The 21,505-nt window shown below is 44.8% G+C and overlaps 1 protein-coding gene across 5 annotated transcripts in view; it reads right to left on the bottom strand.

Moving 5' to 3' along the window:
- Positions 1-21,505, bottom strand: part of ATAD1 (ATPase family AAA domain containing 1) — a 143,438-nt gene that overhangs the window by 80,784 nt on the left and 41,149 nt on the right. For all 5 annotated transcript variants that reach the window (XM_029609808.1, XM_029609810.1, XM_029609811.1 and 2 more), the window contains exons 2-3: positions 18,423-18,598; positions 355-453 (exon numbers count right to left, since the gene is read on the bottom strand). In XM_029609808.1, the coding sequence (XP_029465668.1) occupies positions 355-453; positions 18,423-18,598 (275 nt within the window). The remainder of the gene's footprint in view (positions 1-354; positions 454-18,422; positions 18,599-21,505) is intronic.

The raw sequence follows: 21,505 nt of genomic DNA on the forward strand, positions 1-21,505 counted from the left end.
AGAAACTTCATAGGTTCCAAATACAGTATAATGAAACTAAAATTTCTACCTGAAGAGAGATGTTTGGAATTGATCCACACACTACGCATGTTTATATACACTGAAAAGACACACATTGATCTGAAAGCTGTCGGGGGAGGTAGCATCACCACATGGGTTTGTTTGGAACAGGCCTTCCCAGCTGTAAAGTACCCCCTGTTGTCCAGCGACTGCTATATCTAGCCACCGCGTGGATTTCCTTGAAACCACGCAGTGAATTATCTATGGCAATATGAATTCTGGGGAGCATGTGCTCCTTCTACCTAGACTTCCTCTACTGAAAAAGAGTAATGAGGGTAAAAAAGGGTCTCTTACCTGCATGCTGAGGGGGTCTACAAGGTGGGCAGCAATGCTCATTTCATATTCCGTAAGCTTCACATTCTTTACACCAATTTGCTTCATTAACTTCTCCGCCTGAAGGGAAAAGGGAAAGGGTTGAGTTTAGCACCAAATTTTATTTATTTATTCATTTTTATATACCGTCAATCGGTTTAGCCATCACAACGGTTTACAGAATCAAAACAACAATCAGATAAATTATACATATGTTGCATATGTAATTATACAAATTATGCAAAAGAAGAAAACAATAACAATAGTGAAATGATAGGTAGAGGAGGCTGGTGGGGTAAAGAGGGGGAGAAGGGAAAGATGTAAAAAGGAAAGTAACAAAAATAGTATTAATTCATCTTAAAGGAGGGCTTCATATTAAATTTCTGAAATTGTAATACTTAAGGTTGATGCCAGCTGTAGTTACTGTTTTTTTCTTTTTTGGGTTTGAATGGTTGAATTGATTGTAGATGGATTGTTGTTAAGGATGATCATTGATGTAGACTGTATGGAAGAGGAAAGTTTTTAGGTCCTTCTTGAACTTCTTGATGTTAGATTTGAGTTCTTAAATAAGGCGGTACAGAGTTCCATTTTTTTGGGGAAGCAATGGAGAATGCTCTGTTTCTAGTAGTTGATAGTCGAGCATTTTTAAAGGGAAGAATTTTTAGACAAGAAGTGTTGTTAGATCGAAGATTTGTTCTGGTAATTTGTGGAGTGATTTTTAAACCAGTATGTTTATGATGATCAGCATGTATTAATTTGTGAGTGATGATCAGGATCTTATAATCTATTCGAGATGTAATAGGAAGCCAATGAAGCGACATTAGTATTGGGGTGATGTGAACATATTTTTTTGTTCCTATTAAAATTCTAGCTGCTGAATTCTGAAGAATCTGCAGAGGTTTGATGCTTGTTGATGGAAGGCCAATCAGAAGAGAATTACAATAGTCTATTGTTGAGAAAATTGTAAGTTGCAAGACGGTTCTGAAGTCCATTGAATTTAAAAAAGGTTTTAAACGTCTGAGAACTAGGAGCTTATGATATCCTTCTTTGATTTTAGTTGTTATGTGTATACTGTAGTATAGGTTCCTATCCATGATAATTCCAAGATTTCTGGCATGATTGACAGGGGAAATAAAGTTGATTTGATTGTTAGTGGTGAATTGAGGTGGTGGAATTAAGTTAGGTTTTTTGTTCATGATAATTAATTCAGTTTTATCAATATTGATTATTAGTTTTAAATTTGAAAGGAGTTGTTTTAGTGCGCCAAGAATCATGGAAGTATCTTTGTATGTTCATCAATGGTTTTTTTTTTATAGGAATAAGAAGTTGTATATCATCTGCATAGAGGTAGTATGTTATTTGAAGATCATCTAGTAGTTGGCAGATTGGTAAAAGGTAAATATTAAAGAGAGTGGCAGATAATGCAGATCCTTGTGGTACTCCAGTTTTGAGGTCAATTTTCTTTGATACGTTATTTATTTATTTATTTAGTATTTTTATATACCGACATTCTCGATACAAATATCAAATCAGGTCGGTTTCCATATAACAAAACTGTCGTGGTTAAGGCGTTACATTAAACAGAGTTTCTGAACATAAGAACATAAATTAAATATTAAATAGACTACAATAATTCTTCAAAGGAACGAGAATAAATGTAGGGAGTAGCTAAGAAAAGAGGGTAGGCTAAATTGGGATATACAGGTAACAGAAAACAGTGTTGATGGGCATAAACATGAGTAATGCATGAGCAAAAGAATTAATGCATTAGTAAAGGAGTCTTTCAAAACAAGTGGGCTGTCCAGAAGAGGCGAATCGGGCTTTGAGGGGAAATGGGCGATCGTGGAACTTATAGTGGACTATTTTGCTCTTTGACCGGTGTCGGAGTGTTCCTGCGATTCTGGAAAGGCTTGCCGGAAGAGCCACGTTTTTAGGTTTATTGAATGAGACTTGGTAGCTCCTGTTAAGAAATGATGTGAACCATTGTAGAGTATTGCCAGCTAGACCAATTTCTGATAATCGATCTAGAAGTATTTGATGATTTATAGTATCAAATGCTGCAGAGAGGTCAAGTATTGTTTTTCATTGTCAAAACCTCTTAATATGGTATCATTTAATAAAAGGAGCGTCTTGGTATTGAGGTTTTTTCTAAAACCATATTGGTTTGGAGATAATATATTGTTTGATTCAAGGTATTCATCAAGTTGTGAGTGAACTACTTTTTCTATTATTTTGGCAATGAAGGGAAGGTTTGAAATTGGGCATTTGGGTCAAAGTTGGTCTTTTTTAGGATAGGTTTTATTATAGCTGACTTAAGAGAATTTGGGTATGAACCTTCAGTAAGAGATAGGTTGATGATCTTTGTGATTGTATTTGTAATAGCAGATTCAATATTCTTTAGGCTTGTAATATGGATGCTATCCAAAGGATGGCTAGCCGGGTTCATTTTTTTTGATAATTGATTGGATTTGGATAGTGGAAGAGGTGTCAAAAAGAGTCCATTTTGATTTTGCTTTTTTGTTCAGAGATACAGATTGGGTATTAAAATAAAAATAATTTGTCCACACCAGTTGAAGATTAGTCACAAAACTGCTGCCAGTCTCAAAGAAGCCCCCCAAAAAATGCCTAGAAAGAGTACAGACTCATTTTGGTATATAAAAGGTTTGGATGGTACATTATTTATACCAAAAAAAAATAATTTATCTAAAATTAAGATCTTGGCATGATATAATCCCCCTTCAGGAAGGGTCCAGGAAATTGTGTGCCTCATTCAGTCACTATTCTGGTTTTGTATTGTTTTATCAGTAGGGCTGCATCATGATAAATATTTAAGTAAAATATTCTCTCAAAATAATACTATAAACTAATCAAGCTTCAACATCAGCCATATCAGAATGATTGGGTTCTTATTCATTGTTTATTTTTTAGCTCAGCGGTTTCCTTCTGCTCCTTTGGACTTCCAACTCAAGCAGAACTGAACTCCTTGAGGATTTTTATATCTTCTCCAACTCTATCCCTGGCCATGGGCCACAAGCCACAACTCCCTCTGGATCCTGGCTACCATGGACTCCTTTGTCTCCTCACTGTTGGATAATGGTTGACATTCCCTGCTATACAATACTCCCAGCTCTAGCTGGCCTGGGGACCGGATCGAGAATTAAACCCAGGTTTCTTGAATGACAGTACATAGCACTATCCCTGAGCCAGCAGGCCGACCCTTTATTAAGCATTTCAACATGGTTTCTTTCATGCCTCTCCAGCCAGAGAGATCAAGGCATGTTACAATACACACATGTACAATACATGTTAGAAGTCACTAAATAGAGTTACTATGATTACATGGTTGAAATTACAAATTCAGGATTACATAACAGAAATGAAGAGAGAGGTACTCCTGGGGGAATTATGCAGAACTGCATAAGGCAGAATTTGTGCTGAATTCCCCTCCACAGAATTCTCATATTTGGACAGGCCCTGTGGGCCATGAGTGGAGCCCATCCCGTTTGCAGCCAAAGATCAGAGGCCTGGCAGGCCACAAGCGGGCCCATACCGCTCACGGCCGAAGATTATGGAAGCCCGATGGGCCACAAGCGGAGCCCTTCACTGTGAGTAGGATGATTAGGCCCAGCAGAAATACAGGTGGAGCCCATCCCTCCTACAACCTTAGACACAGAAGAAAAGCTGGGATAGCTACAGGAGTCGTCCTTCACACCTGCAGCTAAAGACAGAAAGCCCCAGAATGAGAGCACATGAGACAAAGTGAAAGAGAGAATGTGTACACCTGTGTGTGTGAGAAAGAAAATGTTGAGATTACTTACCTGATAATCTCCTTTTCCTTAGTGTATGCAGATGGACTCAAAACAAGTGGGTATAGTGTGCTCGTGCTAGCAGTTGGAGACGGATCTGACGTCAGCACGGGTACATATACCCCCACAGGAAGTGTAGCAATTCAGTAATCTTCCTTGCAAAAGCTTTTATGGATATATGTGTGACTGACCGATCGTTTAAATGAACAGGATTACCCTGACCAATTGATGGTAGCTGGAGACCGCCAGTGTTCTCAACTGGAAGGCGTCGACAACCGGCAAGGTGGAAGCCCTATATAAGCAAACATGGCTTACCGTGAGTCGGCGAATCCCCATGTATACTGGCAGCCGGGCGGGATGCTGAGTCCATCTGCATACACATTTCCTAGTGTGTAGCAGATGGACTCAAAACAAGTGGGATGTACAAAAGCTACTCCCGGACTGGGCTGGAGGCTGCCCGAGGTCCGTTTAGGATTGCCCTCGCAAATGCTGTGTCCTCCCTGGCCTGAACGTCCAGACGGTAGAATCTGGAGAAGGTATGGAGGGAGGACCATGTCGCCGCTTTACATATCTCTGCAGGCGACAGCATCCTAGTTTCTGCCCAAGAGGCTGCTTGCGCTCTGGTAGAATGAGCCGTGACCTGTAGAGGTGGTGGTTTTCCTGCCTCTACGTAGGCCGCCTTGATAACTTCTTTGATCCAGCGGGCGATGGTTGGCCGTGAGGCCGCTTCTCCTTGCTTCTTCCCACTGTGAAGGACGAACAGATGGTCCGTCTTTCGTACTGCTCCTGAAATTTCCAAGTATCTGGCCAGTATTCTGCCGATGTCGAGATGACGCAGTATTCGACCTTCTTCTGACTTCTTCAAACCTTCCGTGGTTGGCAAGGATATGGTTTGGTTGAGGTGAAATTGTGAGACTACTTTGGGTAAGAAGGAAGGAACCGTGCGAAGATGGATAGCCTCTGGAGTGATTCTGAGAAACGGATCACGGCAGGACAGTGCTTGTAGCTCTGAGATGCGGCGTGCTGAACATACAGCCAGCAAGAACACCATCTTCAAGGTCAACAAACGGAGAGACAGGTCTCGAAGGGGTCTGAAGGCGGATCCCGCCAGAAATTCCAACACTAGGTTGAGGTTCCACAGGGGCACTGGCCACTTCAGTGGCGGATGAATGTGTTTGACTCCTTTCAGGAAACGTGAGACGTCTGGGTGTTTGGCAATGGTGTTGCCGTCACTCCTGGAACCGTAGCAAGACAGAGCTGCTACCTGAACCTTGATGGAGCTGAGGGACAGACCCTTCTGAAGTCCATCTTGTAGGAAGTCCAAAATGATAGGAATCTTAGCGGCATGTGAATTGGTGCTGCGAGAGTCACACCAGGCTTCAAAAACTCTCCAGATCCTGATATATGTCAGTGATGTGGAGAACTTGCGTGCTCAGAGGAGTGTGTCTATTACCGGCTCCGAGTATCCTCTTTTCTTCAATCTAGCCCTCTCAATGGCCAGACCGTAAGAGAGAATTGAGCTGGATCCTCGTGGAATTTGGAAACACGCTCAGCGAGCGTGAGGTAGCTCCAAACTGCTTTGGAGACGGAAATTACTGAATTGCTACACTTCCTGTGGGGGTATATGTACCCGTGCTGACGTCGGATCCGTCTCCAACTGCTAGCACGAGCACACTATACCCACTTGTTTTGAGTCCATCTGCTACACACTAGGAAAAGGGAGCTTGTGAGTGTGTTTGTGAGAAAGAAAAAGGGAGCTTGTGAGTGTGTGTGTGAGAAAGAAAAAGGGAGCTTGTGAGTGTGTATGTAAGTAAGAGATTGGGAGTGGGAGCGTGTGTATATGTGTGTGTGTGTGTGTCTGGGAAATAGGGAGCCTGTATAAAAGGTGTGTTTGTGAGTGAGATAAAGCCTGTTTGAGGGGGCGTTTGCGTGCGCAAGAGAGTATGAGAGGGAGTCTGCCTGAGGGGGATGTGCCTGTGTGTGAGAGGGAGCACGTATAAGGGGAGGGTATATGCAAGAAAGAGGGTGCATGTATGAGAGTATACGTGTGTGTGCACATATGTGAGAGAGACAGAGTGAACATCTGTGTGAGATGGGGGTAAAACTCTAGAAGTGAAGGGCTGTAGGGGTGGAGACAGAGTGGAAGGAGTTGAGCTTGGTGGGGGAGGAGAGAGATAGTAGAGTGGAGGAGTTCAGGCCTGAAAAGGCAGAGTGAAAGGGGTCTGGCCAGGGGAGTAGGGACACACTCTTCATTGTACTTCTAGGGGAATTCTGCTCAAAAATATTTAAAACTCTGCATCTTTAAGTAAATCATTTTCTGTATTACATTTTAAATTACTCAGACTGTAACGTATATTGTTTTATTTTGACCAATATAAAAGTATGCAGAATTTTGCAGATTTTAAATTTGTGCGCAAAGAATTATAAAATGTTGTGGTAGAATGCCCCCAGGATTAAAAAGGTTACTAAGGATATACAATAGGGAGTAGGCTCCAGGATGATGGTAGGCATAGTGGAATTATGTACATCTTAAAAGTTTATATGCATACATAAGTTAGCTATATCTTATTGCTTTCTACATGACATTGTGGAGCTAGCTTCAGGGTTTTAAAGTGACTACCGTTAGCTTAAATTCTATCAAGAGACCTTGTGGGGTAGTTTAAAGATTACGTGCAGAATTCTTAGAGGGCATGAGTCACTGGTGAGTAGCAAATGCTTCTTCAAAGTGAGGTCTTTACCAGTTTCCTGAGGATAAAAGATTTGGGGGCAAGTCTGATGTGGAGTAGAAGGGCATTCCATAATATCTGGACAGGTTATATCTGCTAGGTTTTTTCCTAGTTCTAAAGAGGCTCATAGTTTTGGGTGATGGCACCACTACGTGTAAGTGTGTTTGTGATTGTTGCTGGCGAGTAGGTGTGTAGGGAATAGTGTCCTAGAGAGGTAGGTAGCTAGTTGCCAAACATGCGAGTGTTTGGTAGGCTAGGAGTCTGAATTTCGTCAGCAAGCTGGGAGCCAGTGTGCTGATTTTAGAACAGGGTTAATATGCTCAAATTTGTCTTTTTTTATCATCAGCTGCCGCATCTATACAAGTTGCTGTAAGTTGCAATTAAGGGTGCTTCGGATTCTGGTATATAGGGCATTTCAGTAGACTATTTGGGAAACTTGCACAACAGTTGCAAAAGTGCCATCCAGAAAAATCTAGGAAAAATCCTATATTTCACATTTGGATAGTGAATAATAGGATTGTTCCAAGAAGGACCACTTTCAGGAAGGGGTGGATAGGGTTCTCTTTACGATCCATAAATTCACTATTTTGTTTGCGTTGAGACTAAGTATGTTATGGTGTAAGCAACTTGCATTTAAATGTTAGGCAGCTGTTTAGGTTACAGATGGTGGCGTCAAGGTTTGTACTGAGGAGTACCAGAAGTTGTATTTATTTATTTATTTTAAACACTTTTATATACCGACAACCGTTTGCACATCGTGTCGGTTTACATATAACTTAAAACCAGGGTATATATAGGCATAGCCTTTACATAGAACAAAGAACAATTAGATACAGTAGTAAAACAAAAAACTAAATAAAATTGATGTATGTCATCAGCGTAGGAGTAATGTGATGTGCTTGTCTCTGATGAATTTGCCAAGAAGGGCCATAAATGTTGAATAAAGTTGGCGAGAGGATCGAGCCTTGTTATAAACCACAGGAGAGAGCTGTTCCGAGGGCACTAGATTAGCTGCATCAGGATAGGAAGGAGATGAAATGCAAATTCCAAGTTGCAAGCACAGAAAAATCAGGGCATGAATTTTCAGTTATAACTACACCAGTTAAAAAATGTTTTTGTTTGCTAGATTTGCTCACCCTGAGATCAGTGTAAAGAGGAGGGAGAAGGCTAGGGGGAGAAGGAAATATGATTGGTGTTCTTCTGGTATATACAATCAGGGATTCAAAAATTCCTCCAAGACTTACTTGCTGGGAACAAATGCTCTCACATTTACTTCTCTCTCTCCCACCAATAATGTTTGGGGGATGGGGAGGGGGATGGGAATATACAGTGAAGGCTTTTCTTCCTTGCACACTCCTCCATTCCCCCCTCCACCACTATTATCACCATACAGCTCTTTCACTGTCCTCCCCAACCCATCCAACTGCAGCCCTCTCTTCTCTCCTCCAGTTCCCACTTATCATCCCTCTCACTCTTTCCCCCACACAATTTGCCTCCACTGTCACCTCTGCTGCAACTCTCTTCCCTCTGCAACCTCTCAGGATGCAACACCTCTCCACCAAATTGAGGTGAAAGATAATTATACCTTTTCCCAAACTCTCCCAATTAGGGATGAAGTCACTACTGCCTTCTGCTTCCAGAGCCATCTTGCCAGCCTACAAAATCCACTTGCTGATTTTTGAAACCTCGAGTATGATCGTCCATAAATTGCAGCATAGGCACGAATGTGCTTTTCCTACAAGTTGGTTCCATCAACAAGTTAAGTCTCCTCTGGTTTCTTTCTGCTAATCTTGTTGGCCCCTACCTGTTGCTGTGAAGATGCATCAGCACCTACATGTAATTTCTAGTACTTTGATATGTACCAGAAAATACTAAGTGAATTTCCTACTCCCAGCCCTCACTGATCTCATGATGAGTAAAACCCCCCAATTCCCAAGTGCCCAGATCACCCTCATTACCCATCCCCTTTTTTCTTTTCCCATTTTACCCCCTTGCTCTATCTTTCCCCCACTTGTTCACTCTTTTCAAATATGCCTCCCTCTTTTTCTACCCTTGCTTCTCTATCTCCCTCTTCTGCCTCTCCTTTGCTCTACCCTGCCACTTCTTCCTATTTGGACTTTCTTCCAGATCTATCTTATACAATTAGGCCCAGCACTACACCACCTCTCAAGCATGAACAGGCTGCATGAAAAAGGCAGAAAGCAATTTTCGTCAGCACTGCGGCTAGAGAGAAGCAGTTCCTGTTTCCTATCCACTGCAGCCTGGTTCTTACCTGCTAATTTTCGTTCCTGTAGTACCTTATATCAATCCAGACTCCTGGGTTTATACATCCCTGCCAGCAGATGGAGACAGAGAAAGTTTAACTGACACTACTTCTTAACCCCTGGTGCCACCTGCAGTTCCTCAGTATTAAATTGTATCCAAGCCAAAAAATACTTGCAAGAAAAATAGCCAAACACCCTAACCAAGATTAGAACAGAAAAAAATCTTAAGACTACCTCAAGCAATCACAGCTGAGTGGACGACTCTCCCCCTCCATAAACTGGGTCAGTTCTGGACTGATCCTAGTACTACAGGAACGAAAATTAGCAGGTAAGAACCAATTTTCCTTTCCCTGTAAGTACCCAGATTAGTAGAGACTCCTGGGATGTACCAAAGCTCCTTACATAGGGTGGGATCTGGAGAGCCCCGCTCACAAGACACTCTTGCCAAAAGACAGACTCCAGATCCCCAACATCTAGACCGTAGTGCCTCGCAAAGGTATGAAGCAACTTCTAAGTCACCGCCCTACAAATTTCCTGTGGCGAAACCAACTCAGCCCCCACCCATGAGGCCGCCTGAGACCGCAGAGAACAAGCCCTCAAACCTTCAGGCACCTGACAATCTTTGAAAACGTATGCCAAACCAATAGCTTCCTTAAGCCACCTCACAATGGTAGCCTTGGAAGCCTGGGTACCTTTCTTCACACCACTTCATAAAACGAAAAGATGATCAGATCTCCCAAATTCATTTGTCACCTTGCAATACATCAGCAAAGCCCTAAGGACATCGAAACGTCTAAGCTCCCATGTATGCGGTGCAGAAGCATCCAAGTTCAGAAAAACTGGAAGCTCCACCATCTGATTAACATGAAAAGCAGATACCACCTTCGGAAGAAACGAGAGGACCATCCGCAAAGACACTCCTGAGTTTGAGATCTGAAGGAATGATCTTGGCAAGACAAAGCCTGCAACTCAGAGATTCTCCTCGTGGAACAAATGGCTACCAGGAAAATGACCTTCAAAGTCAAGTGTCACTCCGTGGAGAGGCTCAAAAGGTGACTCACATAAAACTCTGAGGTCAAGATTAAGATTACAAGATGGGCACACTCTCCTCAGCAGAGAGCACAAATTCTTAACCCCCCAAGGAAACCTGACGACATCTGGATGAGAGGACAATGTGCTACCCTCAATTGTACCACATAAACAAGCCAGAACTACTATCTGAACTCTGAGGGAGTTGAAAGCTAGGCCTTTGATCAAACTGTCTTGAAGGAAAGATAAAATCTGAGACACCGAAGACTGTAAGGCCTGAATACCTTTAGTGATACATGTCCACCTAGCTTGTAGAAGGGTAGCTATAACCGCCTCTGGGTACCCTCTTCATCTCAAATTCAACCTCTCAAAAGCGATCTGCCTGGTCTGAAAATATGGGGCCCTGATGGAGCGAGGAAAATGACTGAACTGTAACGGCCCGTCCACTGCCAAAGTTGACCAGATCTGTGAACCATGGCCAACATGGCCACTCCGGCGCTACTAACACAACCTCCCCTGGTCCTCTCTATCTGATGTAAGACCTTGCCTGCCAGCGGCCAAGGGGAGGGGGAGGAAGCACGTAAAGCAGAACCTCCTGAGGCCAACGAATCATCGACCCCCTCGCCCCCGTATTCCCACCTGCAGCTGAAAAATCAAGATGCCTTTGCATTGAGACAAGTCGCCATTAAATCCACATGGGGAAAACCCCACCTCTTTCGAATGCGCTGCATCGCCAACTCTGACAATTCCCACTCTCCTGGATCCAGTATTCTGCGACTTAGAAAATCCACCTGAACGTTTTCGATCCCTGCGATATGAAATGCTGCTATCTGAACCAAATGCTGTTCCGCCCAAAGAACTAACTCCTGAGACTCCTGTGCCACCATTTGACCTTTGGTTCCGCCCTGCCAACTGATATGTGCTACGGTTGTCGCATTGTCTGACAAGACCCTCACCGAGCGTCCTTGAACCAAAGGCAGAAAGGCCAGTAACGCTAACCTCACTGCTCTTGTCTCTAAGCAATTGATAGACCACAAGGCCTCTTCCGCCAACCAAGTGCCCTGGGGCCGATTGCCACTTGCATACTGCTCCCCACCAGAAAGACTGGCATCCATAGTGAGAATTACCCAATCTAGGACCTCCAGATTTACACCAAGTACGAGACTGGAACTCTGTAGCCACGAAGACAGACTGTCTTGCTTACAAGCATTGAGCGATATAGGCTTATGAAAAGCCTCCAACAATGGAGACCACTTCGCCAACAGAGCCCTCTGTAAAGGTCTCAAATGTGCAAAGGCCCAGGGAACCAATTCGAGCGTTGAGGCCATGGAGCCCACGACCTGCAAAAAATCCCAGGCTCTGGGAACTCGCAATGTCAGCAAGCACTAAACTTGTGTCTGTAATTTGCACACTCTCTCTCGTCTACCAGGAAAACCTTGCCTTTCTCCGTATCGAACAGAACCCCCAAATAATCGGGATTCTGAGAGGGATTCAAGTGGCTCTTTTCCCAATTCACCACCCAGCCTAGAGATTCCAGAGTATGAATTACCTTCTGGACCGTGGTGGGACAACCGGTCTTCGACTTTGCCCTGATGAGCCAATCATCGAGATAAGAGTGTACCAACACTCCCTTGCACCGTAAAGCTGCCGCCATAATCAACATGACCTTGGTGAAGGTACGTGGCGCTGTGGCCAGCCTAAAAGGGAGAGCCTAAAAATGAAAATGCTAACCCAGAACCATAAATCTCAAAAAACGCTGGTGATCCCGACGAATGGGGATGTGCAGGTATGCCTCTGTCAAGTCCAACAAAGCCAGGAATTCTCGATTGCGCACCACTGTAATTCCCGATCTCAAGGTCTCCATGCAAAATCTTGTAATCTTTAACGTTGCATTTACCCATTTCAAGTCCAGAATGGGGCGAAAGGTGCCCTCTTTCTTTGGAACCATGAAGTAAATGGAATATCGACCTTTGTCCCGTTCCTCCAGAGAGGCCGGAACCACGGCCCCTAATATCTGCAACCTGTCTAAAGTCTCCCGAACCGGTCAATGCTTTTCCAATGACCCGCAGGGGGAGACTAGAAAGAGGTCGCAAATGGGATGCACAAATTCTAATGCACAAGCGTCTTTTATGACACTGAGCACCCACTGGTCATGAGTGATCTTGGTCCACTCCCATAAAAACAAGATAGACGCCCACCTGTAAAAAGAACGACAGAGTGGGCCAGTCTCGCCTCATTAGGAGGCTCTTGTAGCCCCACCGCCTGTGGAAGCTCTGAAGGGCCTCCAACTGCCATGAAAAGATTGCCACCAGGCCTGACCTCAGACAGATAATTGCTTTTGCGAAGCTAGGACTCCTCTTGTAAGACGAGACCTTCTGCCTTCCTGAAAACACAAACATGATGGTAAGGACTGCTTACTCCTAGGCCTGACCTCCAGCAACTTGTGTACCTTATTGTCACCCAACTGCTTGATCAATTGCTCTAGGTCTTCACCAAACAAAAGCCGACCTTTGAAAGGCAGCGAACCCAATTGGGACTTGGACGACACATTCGCCAACCAGTTACGCAGCCATAATAAATGCCTGGCAGACACAGTGGAGGCCATAATATAAGATGAAATCCTCACCAAATCATAAAAAGTGCCCGCTATGTACGCGACCAATGCCTCCAAACGTTCTGCCCTACTCTCTTCATCACCTGACTTCACCTGTCCATCCTGAAGCTGCTGTACTCAGTGCAGACAGGCCTGCTGCATGAAGCTGGAACAAATGGCTGCCTACAGACTCAGAGTGGACACCTCAAAAAACCTTTTGGGATGGATCTCCAGCTTAAGACGCTGAACATCCTTCAACACCACAGCACCAGCCACGGGAATAGTCGTCTTCTTAGTGACTGCAGATACCGCTGTGTCCACTTCTGGAAGAGAAAAAAAAGCTCTAAGGTCTGTTCAGGCAAGGGATAAAGCTTCGACACCATCCTTCTCACTCTCAAGCCATTCCCGATCCACCATCTTCTTCATGAACTTATAAGGGAATGCCGATGGGGGGGGGCCACGAAGCCCATCCAGGACTGGATCTGCCCCATCCATGTCGGAGTCTTCCTGAGGGATCTTTAGGCCCAGTTCACCAAAGACCTGAGGAATCGGAGGACCTAATTCCTCCCGCCGGAACAAATGAAGAATCTTGGGGTTGTCCCCCTCCGACGCTGGAACAGCCTCCACATCATCCCCGGGGACCCAACAGAGTTATCGTCCGTCCAAGTGGAGCCCAACAGACACTGCACCCCAGAAGGCAGGGTTCCCCGGGATTGACTAGGTCCAGTAGCCAACTAGTAAACCCCCGGGAATGAAGCTGGGGATACCAGTCCTGCCTGCTAGTACCCTAACACCACCTGCTGCGCCAAATACGCATGGTGTAGGAGCAGTATAAATTCCGAAGAAAAGGAGTGGGGAGCCGATGGCCAAGGTGGTACCCGAGCCCTGATACTCCCCGCAGGCAGCAGGTCCAGAAATACTGCCTCCCCTGCCCCTCAACTGGGCCCGGGTGGACCGGGGAAAGTCCCCCCCGCTGGCAAAAGCACCGGGGAACCCAAAATGGCCACCATTCCTGTGTCAGTGGAGCTCAAGGGCCCGATGTAGCTGGAGCTTTCCCTGGAAGGACACCTAATCGCGGCTGAGCTTTCACTGCATTTTTTGCGTTTCACGGGGACCAGAAGCTGCGACGGCCCCTCACCCCCCGAAACACATGCTGAACACAGCCCGAGGCAGCCTAAGCGCACTAGGGCCACACCATGAATCATGATCACGCGGCGGGAAACGATCATCCCCTGCCGAACACAAGCGCCACCGAGAAGCAGAAGGATCAGAGATCCCGTCCCTCACAGCTGGCTGAACACACAGGGAGAGGAAAGCCGCCCAGCAGTGCCCTGAAAAGCTTACCATTCAAGCCGCTCCAGCTGCTTACCCTGATGTTTTGTTTTTTTTAATAAACTTTAAACAAACATTAAGGAGCTCCCCTCTCCTAAAGCTGAGAGGAGCTGTACAGCTCAGCCAACAACAATGAGAGGGAGAAACCCAAAGAGCAGCTGAGCAGAGCCAACAAGCCGCCTAAGCGGCCTCGTGAAGGGGAGGGATCTGGACCACCAGATTTACACCCCATGGATCAAACTGGAGTGAGCATACAAAAAGGTCACCGACCTCCAGCTTGCCCATCTCGACCAAACAAGGAAGGGTTATTTATTTATTTATTTATTTTATAACTTTTATATACCGGCATTCGTAAAAAACATCATGTCGGTTTACATGTAACTGAGAAAGGAAATTACAATGATAGGTGGAGGAAAGATAAATAGTTAAAAGGTAGGTTAACTTTACTGTGGTGCCAACATGCGTCACAGTTAAAACGCGATTATATATGATAAACCATATTAGACAAGAATTAGATAATATTATACAAAGTTAGACAAAATTAATTAAGTACAGGGGAGGTGGTGCGAGGGGTGGGGAGTGGATGGTGAGGCGCGGGGGGGAGGAGGAGGGGCAATAATGAGGAGGGGGGAAGAGGGTAGGGTGGTGGAGGGAGGGAGGGGTGCTGTACACGGGATATGGCGAACATTATGAGTAATTGTACAAGAGGCGGGGGGAAAGGGTGTAATAAGTGGGGGGGAGGGGGGTGAAACTGTACAAGTGAGCTGTGGGTAACGGTGAGGATGGTGAGTTGGTAACAGTAAGAGGAGGCTGCTTAGAGGAAGGAGGGTGGTGGAGGTGGGTGGGGGGAGGTGAGGGGGGGGGGCAGGAGGGAAGGGGAAGCAGTGAGGGTGTGGGGAAATAAAAGTGTTGCGAAGGAGTTACAGAGCTAGGATTGTGACGTGTTGGGATAGGCCTGTTTAAATAACCAGGTCTTGATTCCTTTTTTGAATTGATTAAGTGATGGTTCTAGTCGGAGCTCTGCGGGGAGGGAGTTCCAGAGGGTGGGGCCGGCGATGGAGAAGGCTCTCTCTCTGGTGGTGGTGAGGTGAGCGATTTTGAGTGAAGGGGTGTAGAGGGTGCCAGCAAGGGCGTTTCTGGTGGGGCGGTTGGCCTGGCGGAAGTGTGGCATATCTTCGATCCATGGGGAATTATTTTTGTATAGTGTGTTATGTATGATAGTGAGTGTTTTGTATTGAGAGCGATAGGTGATTGGGAGCCAGTGGAGGTCTTGAAGTATGGGAGTGATGTGATCAGTCTTTCTTGAGTTTGTGAGGACGCGGGCCATGGCGTTTTGTAAGATTTGGAGGGGTTTGATTGTGGAGGAGGGAAGGCCTATTAGCAGTGAGTTGCAATAATCAAGTCTTGATAGCATGGTGGTTTGCATAACAGTGCGGAAGTCGTGTACGTGGAGGAGAGGTTTTAGTTTTTTGAGGGTTTGTAGTTTATAGAAGCCCCCTTTTAGGAGCGAGTTGATGTGAGATTTGAAGCTTAGTTGAGTATCTAGGGAAACTCCTAGGTCTCTGACAGTGTGCGGATGCGTGAGATTTTGTGAAGTGTTTTGATGCGTTTGGTGGATGGAAAGGCTGGGTTGATTAGTAATAATAAGAATTTCAGTTTTTGAGGTATTGAGTGCAAGGTGTAGGTTGGAAAGGAGGGAATTGATAGATGCAAGGCATGTTTCCCAGAAGTGCAGGGTTTCGTTGAGTGATTTTTGTATGGGGATAAGTATTTGTACGTCGTCAGCGTACAAGAAAAATTTTAGTTCCAGTTTAGATAGGAGGTGGCAGAGAGGGAGTAGATATATGTTAAAGAGGGTGGAGGAAAGGGAGGAGCCCTGGGGAACGCCTTGTGCAAGAGGAATGTGTGTAGATTCGGATTTATCGAGTTTGATTAAATATTTTCTGTGGTCAAGGTAAGAGGAGAACCATGATAGGGCTGTGTTTGCGATGCCTATCTCTGCTAAGCGTGATATTAAGATTTTGTGGTTCACCGTATCGAAAGCTGCTGAGATATCTAGGAGGGCTAGAATGTATGACTGGCCGTGGTCCATACCGTTTAGAATGGTATCTGTTAATGCAAGTAGGAGCTTTTCCGTGCTTCGGTTTTTACGAAAGCCGTACTGGGCGGGGTGGAGGATATTGTTGTCTTCTAGGAAGTCGGTAAGTTGTGTGTTGACCACTTTCTCCAGGATTTTAGAAATAAAAGGCAGGTTGGAGATGGGCCTATAGTTTGCAGGGTCATTTTGGTCGAGGGTGGGTTTTTTCAGTAGGGGCTTTACAATGGCGAGTTTAAGCGGGTCAGGAACCGTCCCGAAGGTGAGGGAGCAGTTTATGATATCCGCTAAGGGTCTTGCTATGACGGAAGGAATATTGAGGAGGAGTTTAGATGGGATGTTGTCGGCGATGTGGGTGGCTGGCCGCATCTTTCTTAAGATGGATTCGACTTCCATCGTGGTGGTGAGATCAAGGGATGTGAGGTTAATGTTGTTGGTGGTGGGTGGAAGATCGACGGGAGTGGGGTTAGGGGGAGGCGAGTGAGAATATTGGTGATTTTATTTTTAAAGTAATCTGTGAGTTTATTGCATTTCTCTATGCTATTATCTTCCTGGGGGGATGGGGTAGTAGGTTTTGTGAGTTCTGCTACATAAGAGAATAGGGCGGTGGGATTGAATTTGTAGTTGTGAATTTTTGCTGCATAGAAGTCACGTTTGGCGTGGAGTGTTGCTTGTCGGTATAGGTGTAGGGTGTGTTTGTAGACTGTTTTGAGTGTAGGGGTGGGTTGCTTACGCCAGGAGCGTTCTTTGGCTCTAAGGTCTTGTTTTAATTTTTTTTAGTTCACTGGTATACCATGGTTTTCTTTCTGTTTGGTTGGGGTTTATTACTTTGTGGATGATGGGGCAGGTGTCGTTGGCTATGTCAGCGGTGAGCTTATCCCATGAGAGGAGGGCATTATCTGGGTTGGTAAGGTCGAGGTTTTCACTTACTTTATTGAAGGCTTGGGAGAGTTCTTCCGAGGAACATGGTTTGTGGTAGGAGATTGTCTTTTTATGTGATTTTGTGTTGGAGGCATTGTTGTTGATGGTGAGTTGGGCATTGATGAGGTAATGGTCGGACCAGGGGATGGGTGTGGGGATTGGTGCATGGGGTGTAGAGATGCAGGTATTAACAAAAAGGAGGTCGAGTGTGTGCCCAGCTTTGTGCGTGGGTTTGGAGATGAGCTGTTTGAAGCCCAGGGCTTTGAGAGAGACAACTAAGGTTTCGCAAGATGTGGTGAGGGGGTGGGTGTCTACGTGGAGGTTGAAATCTCCAAGAATCACTGCAGGGGTGTCTGGCTTTATATTGTTGGTGATGTATTCAATGAGGGGGGAGGGGTCCTGTTCCAGCATACCAGGGGGGGCGTAGATGAGGCAGACCTGCAGGGCTTTGGAATTAAAGAGCCCAATCTCGAGTCTCGGGGGGGAGGGGGAGCCGGTTTGTAGTTTGAGGTTCAGGTGTTTCTTGGCGGCTAGGAGAATGCCACCTCCTCTTTTGTTCTTGGGCCTAGGGATGGAGAAGATGTCGTACGTCTGTGTTGGGAGTTGGTTAATGAAGACCTGGTCTGAATTCTTTAGCCATGATTCAGTAATGGCACAAATATCAGGGCAGGTGTCAGTGAGTAGGTCTTGTAGGATTGGCGCTTTCTTTATGATTGATTGGGCGTTGCAGAGGGTGATGGCTAAGGTGGCCAGACCTAGTAGTTGGGTGAGGGGTGTGATCATGATGGGCACTAGAGATTTATGTTGTGTGAGGGTGTGATTGTGTGTTGGGCGGAAAATATGTCGCATGGGGTAGTGTATGATGGGTATAGCGGGGAGACACATTTCAGGAGGAGGAAGTGGGTGGTTGGCAGGGTAGTAGGCTGCTGGTGCAAAGGGGGAGGAAGGCTTGCAAGAAAAAGAAAGGAAAAAGAAATGTGCTGACTATGGAACTGCAGGTTTATGCACCAGCCACCATCTGCTGGAGACAGAGAAATACTGAGGAACTGCAGGTGGCACCAGGGGTTATGAAGCAGTATCAGTTAAACTTTCTCTGTCTCCATCTGCTGGCAGGGATGCATAAACCCAGGAGCCTGGACTGATCCGGGTACGTATAGGGTACATGACATATCCTTTTGCCTATGGGGAGCCAGAAAAAAAATACAGCTCCCTCCCACTGCCTGATATTTGTATGAATGCAATTATTCAGGAATGAAAGAATAATGTCCAATGTAGATAACGTACCTGTTTTTGAGCTTCTACTTTTTGCTTTCTAGTGGGATCGATGGCATCTACCATCCACTTGATAGTGAAGTACGTCACGGCACCAAATATTGTCAAACGAAAAATTAAACCAACAACTTCATTGCGGCTTAGGGGACGAGAGAAGGCTTCAGCATGTACCATTTTTATCATCAATCCTTAAAAACAAAAAAAAAACACACAAGATAAAGAATGCTCCTGTATTATTAACAAGCAAAGCTGGTTGGTACAATTTCAATTTCTGACTAAATCTCTCTTAGAAGTTCAGAGTTCTAGTACCACATTGACCCTGGAAAACACTATTCAAGAATTAGAAGAAAACCTGACTTGCTTGTCTCACATTTCTATTTCCCCTCCATCCTCCCTGCCCCAACACTCAATTGATGGGTATAAGGATAGAAGTGTGGAACAGAACCGGCAGGAAGGTTATATTGAGCACAAGACAGAGTCAACATGCACTCACAAATTCTGCAGTAGCCTCAGTTCCTCCTCCCAGGAGAAGCCATTGCCAGTGCAGTTGGTTCTCAGGCTGGGAGAAGCTGTCACAGGTCCAGACCTGGCAAAATGGCCACTGCTGATGCAGGCCCAGGAGAAAAGAAAATAGTGAGGTAGAATGGAGGAAGAAAAGGAAAGAATTGAAAAAAGTGAAATAAAATAAAAATTATAAAAATAAAAAAAAGACAAAATACAAACATACAAAGTTAAGATAAACAACAAGGAATCTCACCCCATCCAAGCCAAGATGGGGGTACCACAAGGATCATCACTCTCCCCCACCCTCTTCAACATTTACCTTCTCCCACTCTGTCATCTACTTACTAACCTCAAGCTCACCCATTTCTTATACGCGGATGATATACAAATTCTCATCCCTATCACGGAGACCATACACAAAACCATGGACTACTGGAAAAAATGCCTCTCATCCATCAACGATCTTCTAACCAGCCTCAACCTGGTTCTAAACACCAACAAAACGGAAATACTCATAATAGCACTGGATCAACCTGCCCCGCCAACATCCAGCAACTCTCCAGACACCTCAGGATATGCCACCGCACCTCAAGTCAGAGATCTGGGAGTACTACTAGACAACAGATTCAGCCTCAATAAATTCATAAATAACACTACAAAAGAATGCTTCTTTAAATTACAAGTGCTAAAGAAACTAAAGCCTCTTCTACTCTATAGGGATTTCCGCACAGTACTCCAAGCCATCATTCTCCCTAAACTAGATTACTGCAATTCACTCCTGCAGGGCCTTCCCGCATACACCACCAAACCACTCCAGATGGTACTGAATGCCACTGCAAGGATACTTACAAACGCCAAAAAAAGGGACCATATCACCCCGATCCTCCAGCATCTCCATTGGCTGCCCATCAAATATAGGATTCAGTTCAAAACCTGCATGATGATTCATAAGGCCCTACATAACATCTCTCCACTCAACTTAACCTTCCAGCTTCAACTACACTCCTCTAAAAAACCAACCAGAAGGGCATACCAGAACAGAATGATCACCCAACCTGCAAAATCTACCCTGAGGAAACACGCTCTATCCACAGCGGGCCCATCTCTCTGGAACTCCCTACCACCGGACCTCCGCATTGAGCCGTGCCATACTACTTTTAAAGTGAAACTCAAGACTTGGCTCTTCCGTCAAGCTTTCCCAGAGAGCTAAAAGCAAGAAGAACAACAACCATCCTTGCCTTACAGCAATAATCTAATGTTTATATTACTTCAGTTATATGTTTCCAAGTTGTGTTCTAAGTTGATCTTAGTTGTTTTTCCCAATAGATTGTACTTTATTATATATTATCCGTTCATTATTTCGATATGTTCCATGTAAACCGCCTCCCCGGCGATAGTTATTTCTGTTAAATGTGAACCGGAGTGATATGTATTGTATACAGGAACTTCCGGTATATAAAAACCAAAAATAAATAAATAAATAAATAAATAAATAAATTCATAAAAAACTGAAAAAAAAATATTAGAGGCTGTGTGGGGTAAGGGAAGTTTCCCCTTGGCTCCTTTAAAAAACAACCTTTGTCTGGGGCCAAAGGTCTTAGAAAAAATTTCCACCCCTGAATAAGATGTTCAACTCAGCTAAATTACTTGTACAAGTTTGTGGCAATTGTTAAAAAAAAACTGATTTGCAATAGTGTCCCTAAAGTAAATTTTACCCCATTTAAAGAAAACCTTCAAACTATAAGAAAAAATAAATTGCTTACCTGTAAAAGAAAATTATTCCTTTCCTGCTAATTTTCATTCCTGTAGTACCGCGGATCAGTGCAGACAGTGGGTTGTGTCTCCCTTCCAGCAGATGGAGTCAAAGAAAAGCTTGAAGGGTGCTCTCTTATAGCCTGGAGCGCCCTCTGCGTTCCTTCAGTATTGAGTATATCAAAGCAAGAAGAAACCATGGAATGGATCAAGTAAACCAACCTCAGACTGTAACAATGTACAAGAATGTTTTGATTAGAAATTGTAGTGAGAACAAACTTGCAAAAGGAACCACTGGCAATACACGAACAGTCCTCATACTGTTAATCATTCGAGCTGATATTCAAAAGTACTGTGCAGACGATCTCAAAACCCATATCTACTCTTAGGGTGGGTGTCTGGACTGACCCGTGGTATTACAGGAACGAAAATTAGCAGGTAAGGAATAATTTTCTTTTCACTGTACGTACCCGGATCAGTCCAGACAGTGGGATGTACCAAAGCTTCCCTACGTAGGATGGGCCCCGGATAGCCCTGCTCGAATGACCTGAGAGCCAAAGGAGCCAAAAACCCGGTGATTGGAGATTTAAGCGACAGTGATGTGCAAAGGTGTGCAACGATTTCCAGGTAGCTGCTCTGCATATGTCCTGCGGCGAGACTGCCTAGCTTTCTGTCCAGGAAGCTGCTTGAGCACGGAGCGAATGAGCCTCGATGCCCTCTGGAGGTGGCCGACCAGCACCAACGTACGCTGGAGTGATTGCTTCCTTTAACTAGCGAGCAATTGTGATTTTAGAAGCCTTGTTTCCCCTTTTGGGTCCGCTCCCCAGGACAAAGAGATG

This window comes from Rhinatrema bivittatum, chromosome 7 (assembly GCF_901001135.1).
Source record: "Rhinatrema bivittatum chromosome 7, aRhiBiv1.1, whole genome shotgun sequence".
Classification (NCBI taxonomy): Eukaryota; Metazoa; Chordata; class Amphibia; order Gymnophiona; family Rhinatrematidae; genus Rhinatrema; species Rhinatrema bivittatum.